This window comes from Canis lupus, chromosome 26, assembly GCF_003254725.2.
Source record: "Canis lupus dingo isolate Sandy chromosome 26, ASM325472v2, whole genome shotgun sequence".
NCBI classification, from domain to species: Eukaryota; Metazoa; Chordata; class Mammalia; order Carnivora; family Canidae; genus Canis; species Canis lupus.
Genome location: NC_064268.1, coordinates 4,767,916 through 4,779,954, shown reverse-complemented (window position 1 = coordinate 4,779,954; position 12,039 = coordinate 4,767,916). Strand labels below are relative to the sequence as shown.

The 12,039-nt window shown below is 46.7% G+C and overlaps 1 protein-coding gene across 3 annotated transcripts in view; it reads left to right on the top strand.

The window, feature by feature from the left end:
- The window catches only part of TMEM132B (transmembrane protein 132B), a 371,304-nt gene extending 360,353 nt beyond the window's left edge, over window positions 1–10,951 (top strand). For all 3 annotated transcript variants that reach the window (XM_025473593.3, XM_025473594.3, XM_025473596.3), the window contains 2 exons: window positions 1,716–1,907; window positions 2,827–10,951. In XM_025473593.3, coding sequence (XP_025329378.3) covers window positions 1,716–1,907; window positions 2,827–3,975 — 1,341 coding nt within the window. In that variant the 3' untranslated portion in view covers window positions 3,976–10,951. The remainder of the gene's footprint in view (window positions 1–1,715; window positions 1,908–2,826) is intronic.
- Window positions 10,952–12,039: the final 1,088 nt, after the last annotated feature.

Below are 12,039 nucleotides of genomic sequence, written 5' to 3'. Positions count from 1 at the left end.
TATCACTAATAGAAGTTGATTAAACTTGAGAAAAACTAGTTTTCTAGTTTTATTTTCCTAACCTTGAGGGTTTTTTAAAAAAGATTTTATTCATTTATTCATGAGAGACACAGAGAGAGAGAGAGAGAGAGAGAGGCAGAGATAGAGGCAGAGGGAGAAGCAGGTTCCATGCAGGGAGCCTGATGTGGGACTCAATCCTGGGTCTGCAGGATCATGCCCTGGGCCAAAGGCAGATGCTCAGCTGCTGAGCCACCCAGGCATCCCCCTAACTTTGAGGGTTAATTGTGTAGCTACATATTACACTTTGAACAGTGGACAGAAAATTTTTAAATAGCATGTATTTATGCTAAAAATAATTTTGAAATCCACAACTACATGCTTATCTGTTTTATTAGAGTAGTAGTAAAAGTATTTTTCTGGTCCAGTTTAATGGAATAATTATGCAGAAATGACGCAGCATGTTTTTTAGTATAAAATGTAAAGTTGCCATGGATAGTTAATTAAGTCATATTTTAGGTGATGCCAAAGCTGATTTTGATGAAGCTGGATTAAACATGCTATATTTATATTACTTCTCTATTGCTGTGTAGCACGTTATCACAAAATGAGTAGTTAAAAGCAGCACCAATTTATTGACTCAGTTCTGTAGGTCAGGAGTCCATGTGAGCTGGAGTGAGTATCGCAAGGCTGAGACAAAGGTGGTGGCCAGAATGGGCTCATGTGGGGCTTCGGGGAAAGATTCCCTTCCCAGCTCATTCAGGCTGTTGGCAGAATGCACTTCCTCATGGGTATAGGATTAAGCGGTCTGTTTCCTGTTGGACTGCCAGCGAGGGTCAGTCACTACTTCTAGAGGACACCTGTGTCCCTTCTCATGGGGCCCCTCCATTGGCAGTAATGGCTGGGTCAAGCCCCTCTCACACTGAGTCTCTGTGACTTTCCCTTCTGCCCCCAGCCGGGGAAGGCTTTCTGCTTTTATGGGCTCCATGTGATGCCATTGGACCCACCTGGATAGCCCAGGGTAAGCTCCCTATTTTAAGGCTAGCATGTAAACGTGACCTGATCCTGAGCGTGACTTCTCATCATATTCCCATGCTTGAGAAAGCAGTGAGGACATCTTTGCAGTGGAGGGGGAACATTCTAGAAATTCTTCCTACTGGATATTCCTCTCCATTTGTTCGTCACCCCTGGTGCAAATGAGAAGATAAATTAGAAGCAGAAGTTTCTTAGGATGTAAAAAATTCCTCTCCTGCTTTGCTTAGGTGGCCCCTTCAGCAATGGCACAATGGCCCACACCACGATCACTGTTGTCCCATAGTGAACTGCTAACTGCCTCCCAGTAGGAGAGCAAGAGAAGGTGGCCGAGCCCTGTCCCCTGTAAGAGCTTTCCCACAATTCTGCCATTTTCACATCTAAATATTAGTGGTTGGGAAACAGTCTTTAGCTGTTGCCTCTATGTTAAATTGAGCTCTTCTTGGGAAATACACTGGTATTGTCATGGCCAGAGTCAAAGGAAAGGAAATGGGCCAGCGTGGTATTTGTCGAACACTTCTACTTGGTGAGTTCACTCAACCATAGGATACCCCGTGTACCCACACGGTTCCCACAAGGGCACCCATCCAGCAGAGAATGGAGGGAACATGTTAGTGGAAACGTCAGTTAGGAGTTTCAGACACTTGTGTGGTGCAGAGACTGGAGCTTGCTTGCTTCCTTTGAAGGTGCTCTCACCTCTCTCCGACTCCATCCTGGCTGAGAAGACAGTGATCGTCCTAGATGACCGCGTCACCATTGCAGACCTGGGCGTGCAGCTGGTGGCCGGCTTGTCTCTTGCCCTGCAGCCTCACAGAGCGGACAAAAGAGCCATCGTCTCCACGGTGTCTGCCCAGGACGTTCTCACAGCCCCGCAGCAGGTGGGATTCCAGGGTCCTTTTGTACCCGGTCAGTTGAGACCACTTCCCTCCCTCTCATACCTGCCGAGAAGATCAGTAGAGCCCTCATAGCTATATCGGGTGGTCCTTGAAACTTCTTTCTGCTTCTTACCCAGTCCAGCCTGTCCCTTTTCGAGAAAAATGCCAGTGACTTAGATACATGTTCCTCATTCATGCTTTTATACACCAACCTCATGTCTATACACTAATTGCTTTACTGCAGCCTTATCTGCGCTCGGCATACTCAGCTAGACCATGACCAAAGAATCACATGTTGTCACTCTGCCAAAGCAGGTGTTTGTTTTTTTGTTTTTTTTTGTTTTTAACTTGGGCATTGCCATTTCAGCTACTTAAACAGGCATTGCTAACAGGCACCAAATCGCTACTGTTTACCGTAATTGCCAACTCTAAAGCTCTCCTCCATCTTTAAACTCATAACAAGTTTGTAGAGGCGTCAGGACACTGTACCTTTCCAGGGAGCTCATCTCATAATGTATCTTTCCCCAGGCCCCTCAGCTGGTGTGTGTTCTGCTTCATCAGCACTGGCTTTCTAATAAAGGATGTTCAAAGTGATATTATCTGGAGCAGGAGCCTGATTAGCTGCACCTGATCTTGATTCAGAAAAATTGCCTGATCTTTCAAAATGTTTTTTTAGAAAGATTGAAGTCAACTTTTGTTGTATGGCATGCAATAAATTAATACGCACTTTAATGCATTCATCAAAGTATATTATTTGCTCCTCACATCAGTGGGGCAAAAGCATATTACTGATGCCAGTTCACATAAAAGTTTATTTTTCTCAGTCTGTATATTTAAATGGTATTCTATGGGAAATCATGTGTATGTTTGCAATTTGAAGGAACCTGATTATAACATAATCCTTTGGTTTCATTTTTCTTAGGAAGCAATAGTCAGTTCTTGGATTTTATTCAGTGATGGTTCGGTGACACCCTTAGACATTTATGATCCCAAGGATTTTTCAGTTACTGTGTCATCATTGGATGAAATGGTGGTGTCTGTCCAGGGAAACCTTCAGTCCAGATGGCCAGTTGTGGTCGCACAGGGTGAAGGGCAAGGGCCCTTGATTAAATTAGAAATGATGATTAGCGAGCCCTGTCAGAAGACCAAGAGGAAGAGTGTTCTTGCCGTGGGTAAAGGAAATGTCAAAGTCAGATTTGAACCAAATATTGATGAGCACCAAGGAGGCACCAACGATATTGAGGGTCTCCGTCGGGAATACAAAGACCACCTCAGTAATTCCATAGAGCGTGAGGGAAACCAGGAGAGAGCAGTCCAGGAGTGGTTCCAACATGGTGCCTCCGTTGGCCAAGAAGAACGTGGCAACAAAAGCACAACCCCACAGTCTCCCTTGGAAGGAAAAGATAAGAAGTTGCTCAAGAGTGGCAGTCCAGACACCTTCACAAGCTTCCCCACTCCGGGGAAGTTACCGGAAGCCAACAATCCCAGTGACCTGACCGTGACCTCAAGGGGGTTAACTGACCTGGAGATTGGCATGTACGCCCTGCTCTGTGTCTTCTGCCTGGCCATTCTGGTCTTCTTAATCAACTGTGTGGCATTTGCTTGGAAATACAGACACAAAAGATTCGCCGTGAGCGAGCAAGGCAACATCCCCCATTCCCATGACTGGGTCTGGCTGGGGAACGAGGTGGAACTTCTGGAGAACCCTGTGGACATCACCCTCCCGTCGGAGGAGTGCACAACCATGCTAGACAGAGGCCTGCAGTTCGAGGAAAGGAACTTCCTTCTCAATGGCGGTTCCCAGAAGACTTTCCATAGTCAGCTGCTCAGGCCCTCTGACTATGTCTATGAGAAAGACATGAAAAGTGAGCCTCTAAATCCATCGGGCCCCAAGCGGAAGAGAGTCAAGTTCACTTCCTACACCACTATCCTCCCGGAGGACGGCGGCCCGTACACCAACTCCATCCTGTTCGACAGTGAGGACAACATCAAGTGGGTCTGTCAGGACACGGGGCTGGGGGGCCCCCGGGACCTAAGAGACTATATGGAGAGGCTGCAAGACCACATGTGAACTTTCTTACGTTTGTATTCACCTTTATGCCTTCTGTTTTTTGAACGGTGGAGCAGTGAGTTTGTTCAGCAATAGGGGATGATTTAACAAAGCTTAATTTGTGGCGGTCTGGGGGGGATCCCTTTCTGAGCAGGTGTCAGAGGCCTGGAGGGCTATCGCGGCTGGGCTATAAGCCGGGAGATGTCTCTAAAGCAGCCACATGTAGACCCTGGAGAAATTCTAAAATGACAGTTGTGTCTGCTGCCTGGTACTAGCTTGGTTCAAATATGCTAAACCTGACCCCACAGACACTGTTAGTCATCTCGCGACAAACGGCCGTGTGGAATTAGAAAAGGCTCGGGTGTTGGTTTTTCTATTCCTAGAACTTTTAAAGCACAGTGGACATTCCTTGCCCTTGGCCTGAGACTGGACGTACGTGAAAGATGCTGAATGTAGCCGCCCTCATTTGTTACGAGGCTGCTCATTATTTTTATACACATTTGCACCTGCACCTGGTTCCTTTGGCCTCTGCAATTCTTTTTTGAAACATGAAGAAAAGCAATCGCGGTCTCCTCTCTGAGCTGTTTGATTTACACATGAGTTTTAGTCACTGACATTTGCCGCGTCCACGCAGGACGTCAGGTGTTCTCTGGTTGCCCACGTTCCTTACCTGAGGGGCAATGTCTGAGAAGCTTATCCTCACGCTGTCCTTCCTTCTCTTTGTTGTGGAACCTCCTTGTATCAGCCTGGGACATGGGATTTTACATAAAATATTAATCTACTGCGAGGGAGGGCCATCTTTACAGTTTTCTATACGACGCTTACAAACTCTGGTGACCACTTGTCAACCACATTTGTTTTTATCTTCTGCTTGTGGAAGATTTGTGGGGAACTCCTGGAGTGTGTTTCTAAGGGCAGAAAGACCCTGAGATAGTCATGTTTATACTGGTGCTTTCTGGTCAACACAATTTGTTATCCAAACGAGATAAAAATTTTAAATTAATTATACACAGAAAGGAAATTGTGTAGGAAATACAGATTACACTCCCATTTTACCAGAGCAAAAAAAAAAATTTTTTTGAAAGTAAGTAAAATGATGTTTCAACTTAGCAATATGTAAAAATCCATCCATATAATTACGTCCCCCATCCCTCTCCCCGCCCCTGCAAAAATCATCCATCCTGACTCTGGCAGAGCTAAAACCTACACAGAGTGTGCTCTGATGGAGAAAAGAATGGGTTTGCTTACAAGTTTCATAAAATAAATGACTTTGAGGGTTTAAGAAGTAGATATGTAGGAAAACTATAGCTGTCGGAAAGTCAGAGTGGCAACAGGAAAAAAAGCATGACCCTCTGCATAATTTTTTAAAAAGTGTTTTCAAAGAATAGTAGGCATGGTTTCAAGCAAAGCAACAATTTCAGATTAGGGGAGAACATAACGCCATTTGGTTAAGATGGGATGACTGGGAAAACGGGCATGGGACTAGCCTACCTATTCCATCTGCATCTCTAAGACATAGAAATGTAAAGACCAGAGTCACGAAGACCTGCAGGACGGGCAAGGAAGTGGTTTCCTGACCCCACCCGGCTGATGGGTGAGCTCTGAGAGGCATTTAGTTGTGTGGCTTCCTGTGCACGGGAGCATGACAACTCCGCCTCCTCTGGCCACCACGTGGCAGCCACGTTCTACCTGTGTCTCTTGCCGACAGGACTGCGGTGGGTTTATAAACAATGCATGAATCACCAGGGATGGAGGCCTGATCTCGAGAGGCCAGTGTCCAGTCAATCTTGTGTTTAAGGTGGGAGTTTAGGGCTGTGGCCAGTGACGTTTCAAAAATCTTTCAATGTGATGGATGAAGGAAGTCAGGAGACCCGGGCGTTGGCTTCAGAGGGAGTTCGCAAAAAGAAGGCTGACGCCTGGCAGGAGGAGTGCCCCGGGGAGCCAGAGGAGACTGCGCTGCTCACCGCACCCAAGGATTCGGTGCCAGCCAGGGAGTCTGAAGGGAAGGGCCACACAGCTATCCAATGAGTCCCGCTCCTTCTGCAAGATGTTCTCAATTTTCTCTCCCTTTGGATCTTCAGCATTCCGAAATAACAGGAACTTTGTGTCTGAAACTGAGAAACCTCAGCTGGTATAGGGGTTGAGCCCTTCCCCCCCGACACACACACGTGTGTGCGCACATGACAGGCCACCCCCACTGGCACAGTGAGGCCCTGGGGAGGGTGGGTGGTGATCTGGGAAAGGACAAGGGACACTACCATTGTCATGGGGAGCGTTACTGAGAAGCTTGCAAAGCAGAGCATTTCCTGGGGTCTGAGTGCTTGGTGCAGGCAAAGCGCAAACTTAGGGAGCGTCAGAACAGAGACCGTGCCAGTGGCTTCTTGGGAGCGGGAAACTGACCGCTGTCCTGAAGATGCCCCCCGTGGGTGAGCCAGAGGCACCCAGACTGATACAGACTCCGTACAGTCACCTTTGCCAGCTTCTGTTCAAACTCAGTTCAACATGAACGTCACACGGAAGGTCATGGGGGGAGGTCCCTTTCACCATACAGTACACACTCACAAGACGCGCACACACATGCGCATGTGAGTGTGTAAATAGGAGCCAGAGAGTACGGTATTTAGTGGGAACCAGCGCCGTGGGCTGTCCCCCACTTGGCGTGGGCACTATTCACAGCTTACCAGGATTTCAGTGAAGTTTTATTCTAAATGTGTCCCAATCACCAGCAGCCCTGGATTATAGCCGCCTGTTTTCCAACTAGATCATTTAAAATAAATAGGAACTGTGCCCCTAAATATCTAAACTAAAATGGGGAAAAGACATAACTTTTGAAGCCTTGAAATCCGTTCCCTGGGGGCCTGCAGGCTGTCTGGAGTTTCCAGTTTTTTACAGGTGGAATATCCAGTCGATCGGGGTGATTAATCACCTGAGCAGAATAACGGCAGTAAAACCCCTTCCTCTCCCCAAAAAGTGAATGCTTAGGATCCCTCCCCCGCCCCACTGGCCCAGGCCAGCATCAGCAGGCCCCCTGAGGGGGCAGCTGAGAACTGTGCGGGCCTCACGGAGGGCAGCTCAGGCCCCCCCGGGGACCAGGCCACCTAGAACGGGGAGGGTGAGACCAGTGTTCCCAGCCGCAGCTGTGCTGCCCCCCAGGCTGCACCCCAGGATCCAGGAGCAGCTGCCACATGACGGAAGTGGAGTTCAGATGCTCAGTGTCCCATCCGAGGGAGCGCAAGTAGACCCTGCCAGTCTTCCCCGAAGAACAGCACCCAGCAAGCTTCAGAATGCTCCGTGGGTGCCAACAGAGAACGGACTGACCTCCCAGCTGGTTTGTGTTGCACCCTGGCCAGGATCAGCTCCTAGACTTAAACTCCAGGCAGAGGGTTTCTGTGTACACGTTGACACGGAAAAACACGGATCACTTTTTGTCCCATTGCCACATCCGTAGACGAGTACTTTCTACTTTGTTCACTTTTAAGTTTTAGGAAGTCTGCCTTTATGCATTTTGATCCTTTACATCCTTTCTTCACCCTTTTGGAAAGGCATCTTCCCAGTGTTGGGGTGTTGGGACCAGTCAGGGCTCTGTGTCAGAAAATTAACCAGCCCGTCCTCAACGACCACACAGAGCGGTTGCACCTGCTTCCTACACGTCTCTGGGACCATCGTCTTTTCTACTCGAATCATCTCAAAAATGGCTTCCATTCTCCATCTAGTCTCTGTAAATGACACGACAGATGGTTTATAGACTCGTCAACCACCTTCTGCATCGAAATTCTACACGTGTGATGTGCCGCGTATCACCTGTGATGTAAAGGGACAGGACGGGTGGTGGAGAGATTATGGGAGGGTATGGACAACAGATATTTTTGTATGTAACCCACGCAATACCCCGAGGCGCTGAGAGGTGTGCTGGAATAAATACATTTTACAGTCAAAGCATGCAACGCTGTAGCTTTTAAATGTACAGGCCTTCCGCTCAAAAATATCTAAGCCCAAGGTGGGGAAAGCACCGAGCACTGGGTGAGGGCGCGGCTCGAGGCGGCATCACTGATGGAATCTGCCAGAATATTTTGATCTTACTCTTCATTACTTTTGGATTTTTTTCCTCTTTTTTTCCCCTGGAAATATTTCAGAAATAAAGTGACTACATTTCCCAGCATAAGGGTATATTCTAACCACAGGGTAACTCATCATTTTTAACATGAAAATAAACATTTAAACATTCTTCCGTGGCTTCATTATTTTATGCACATAGTCCCTTTTCAATTTTAGCCTCTGTATGATTTTACTATATAGTCTATTTTTTCTTCTTTGCCAGATATTTTTAATACCTCCGATATAGCAATAAATGGAAACCAAAAGAAAATGTTTATAAATGGTTGCAAACAACTTTCACCTTGGAAAGCTTCTCATTTGCTTTCCCAGCTGGGCGACACTTATTCCAGGATGTCTCCGAGGGAGGGCTCCTCACACCCACATCCCCGTCCAGGGCCCACCGTCTTGGGCTCCGGACTGACCTGCAGGATGCAATGACCCTCGGCCTCAGCCTCCCTTGTCAATGGTTCGCTCGTGTGTATGTATCTGGGGCAGGGGTGTAGACACAAGAAAAACACAAGCGTGCCGGGCTCCTGCCTGGGAGGCCGACTTGGTGTTTGAGCTGCCCGCCGGCCAGGCGTTGCCCAGCTCCCACACGTCCCCCGCCGGCATGCGTGCCCTTCCCACACTGCCAGCATCGTCTCTGGCATTTTGGCAAATGTCTCTCCTTGCTTTCAGGATGGGGCAGTAACTTGACATGTCACAGTAAATGCTCCCTACCGAGTAAGCTCTGCAGGGTAGCAGGCTTCAGATGAGCTCCCAGGTGTGGAGGATTTCCCACACTCTGGATGGATGCTTCCCACCAACCAACTCCTCCTTGTCCCTGTCCTTGGAACATAGGACAGAGCCACGGACCCAGGAGGTTTTCCCCAGGTCCCCGTGTGTGCGCACGTAGTCAGTAAAGTTGGTTTCTAAAAGAGAAGGGGGAAAGTAGCTTGAAAAAAGAAGGTTTGTAAAAGAATGAATCTGTTACATTTAGATTTTTTGAGTGTGTGCAAAATGCAAACCCCCACATTTCACATTTTGGGAGTATTAGACTCCTTCATGCCTTTAGTTTCTCTACGGTTTTACACAATTTAGACCAGTTACGGAGGGTTTTTTTGTTGCTTGCTTTTAGAAATTTTAAAAAGTACAAGAAAGTGCAGAAGCATTGTACCCTGGGTGACAATGTTTATAGACTCTTCTATGAGTCAAGGTGAGCAGGACACTGTCACTTTCCAGATGACAACTTTCTCCTTGGAAAGCTTCTCACTGCCGCAGTCCAAGAAGGTCATCATGTCATCTAAACTAGACAATCTTCACATTCCATGAGATGCCTTTATGATTCCTTTGGCTTTAATTATTGCTCTCGGTCAGTCAAGATGAAACTTTTTAATTTTATCTTAAGGATTGAAATCTCTAGATACTACAGAAGCCAAGAGGACAGATGATTTTTTTTTTCTTATGCATCTGCACTGCCCGTTGGAATAATGCACTTTACAGAGAGATGGATGTTGCTCTGGAATTCAGGGTCCATGTGATAGTGACCTCTTTACCCATTCAAAAATGGTCCTTCTCTAGGCTTAAATCACTATTGACCTGACTCTTCTTTCTTTTCTTCCTTTGGCCAAAGAGCATGAACCACTTTCTAGTTCCTATAACAAGGTTGGAACTAAAATAATCTGCCACTTGCAGATGACCTCCTTTGTAGGAATTTGACTCGCTGAATGAAATAACACCAATGCCAGTGTAGACACTGCCCATGTAATGTAGTTTCCTCACTTAGAGATGCTTCCTCAGAGAGTGTGCCTTGTTTTCTTTGTCATAACCACTGTAGAATCTCTGTTTTATCTGGGTAAGTTCCCACTTCTGGCAAACATGCTCTAATCCCATGAATATTTTAGGCCGACAAGGAGCACCCACTAGGCATTGATAAGCACACTCTCCAGAGTTCTCAGCACTGTATTCCACTCTCCTGGTCATGCATTTCTACTGGGCACATCTGTAAACTTGTGTTGGGCCTTTTACTGTTTCAATTGCTCTGGTGCAGTAAATTGCTTACCACTGCCACAAAAGATGCCCACATCCCCAAGGATGCCAAGACTGGCCAAGGGAGGGACCAAAGTGCTTCCTCTTGGCACTGACCACTGAGTGAGTGACCTTTCCTATAGTTGTCCTCCACTGGGAGCCTTATTTTGAACATCAGTTTAAAATTCAACTCAGACTCCATGAATGAATCTGTTGCTCGACCCCCCTGACAGCTGATGTTCTAGGCATGGTCGTGGGTTTAAGCAAATGCCAAAACTATGAAAGGCAGGAGCCGAGACATAGAGAATTAAGTAATAAGTGATCACACCAGTTGGCTGAAAGACAACTGTGAATAACAATGGGTATCCTACGGCAGATCCATGCTCTTGGTAGGGGGTCACATATGTCTCTCTGTGGCAGACGATTCTTACAATGCTGCTTATCTATGCCATGTGTCTAAAGAGCATGCTGTTTGCTCACAATTTAAATCTGTATCCCTGCTGTCAGTTCCCCCATCCCAGGCTCTTCTAAGGCAGGTGGATCTGATCTGGGCTGCAGAGTGCCATGAATGGCAAACCCACACAGCCCACTTCTGGGTGGCTTCAGGGCAACAGCAGGGGATATATTTTGTCTGACATTTGAAAAAACGGTGTCATCCCCTATTTTCTATTTTTCTGAGTTGGGTTCTTGTTGCCTGGTACACGCCCGATATTATAAACAGAGCATGCTGTGATAACATTGTGCTTCTATATACTTTTTCGGTTGTATGATGTCTTTCTCATATTACCCATGGTTTTCAGTATGATCTGTTGTATATGTTCCTCAGTATATTTAACATATCTGTAAAGGCACTTCCAAACATTTTGAAAATGAAGAAATAAAACGTGTTGGATGATTCCTTGTTATAGTAAAACAATCCATTGGTAGGTTCCCAGAAATCACCTCATCTTCAAATAGATGTTCACAGGAGGACATTAAGAAGGCCTTAGGTCCAGCAGAGAGAGAGCTAGCTGTGTCTTCAGATCCTTGATGACAGCTACTGGCCAAGACTTTGAGAATTAGAGAAAAGAATGGCTTACTCAAATATAAGAGCAAGAGTCCAAGGGGAAGAGGCTTGCTCAGTGCCCCGGGGGATGTATTCTGGCTACAGAGCCTACTGGACCATCTACATTAGGAAGGTGTCTTCCAGAAAGAAGACAGTGGTGGTCCATGACTTCCTGTAGTTAAGACGTGCAAATTTGGTTCTTGGAGAAAGCCAAGAAAAGTCCATCTTTCTTTAAAGCTTCCAAAGTTAATTTTTTTTTCAAAGTTAAATTTTAATTAAAGAAAAAGCTTTATTAAGATTTGTCCCTGCCAGCGGGGGGTGGGAAGTCAGTTCTACTTACAAAATTTGAGTCCCGAGAAAACCGACTCAGGCACCGAAAAGTTCAGTTCATATTCATAGTCTTGGGATGCGTTCCGTTTAACTCCAGAACAGCTAAAAACATTTCAATACATCGGGTCTCTGCCACTCTGCAAAGTTTAAGCAGGAAAGGGACCCCATCATGGCACACTCACATACCCTACAGGTGTCTCCAAGGGCTAAGTGCCTGACCGAAAGTCTGCCAGGTGGCTGAGCTTCTGTCAAAATACAGCTTGAGAAAAGCAAGTGCCCTCCCCAAGGCAGTGTCAGGTTGGCTGTTGCAGGCCTCTGTGACAACTGTCCATGCTCCCGGGTCACTCATGATAGTTAGAGGGGCCTGCGGCAGCTTCATAACCAGCGGTGTGCCCAGCACTACTCTAGACCTACAGAGGTCTCTACAAAACTCCCTTCTCTTCCTGCAAAAGGCAATAGCTATAAAGAGAGGATGGTTGGTGACACACACAGGTTCTGAGCCTTGACTCTTCTTTAAACAACAAGGTGGAACAGAACCCAGGAAGGCAGCATCACCAAGGCATGGAAGCCACTCCAAGGTGAGCTTGGTCTGTGAGAAGGAACATCAG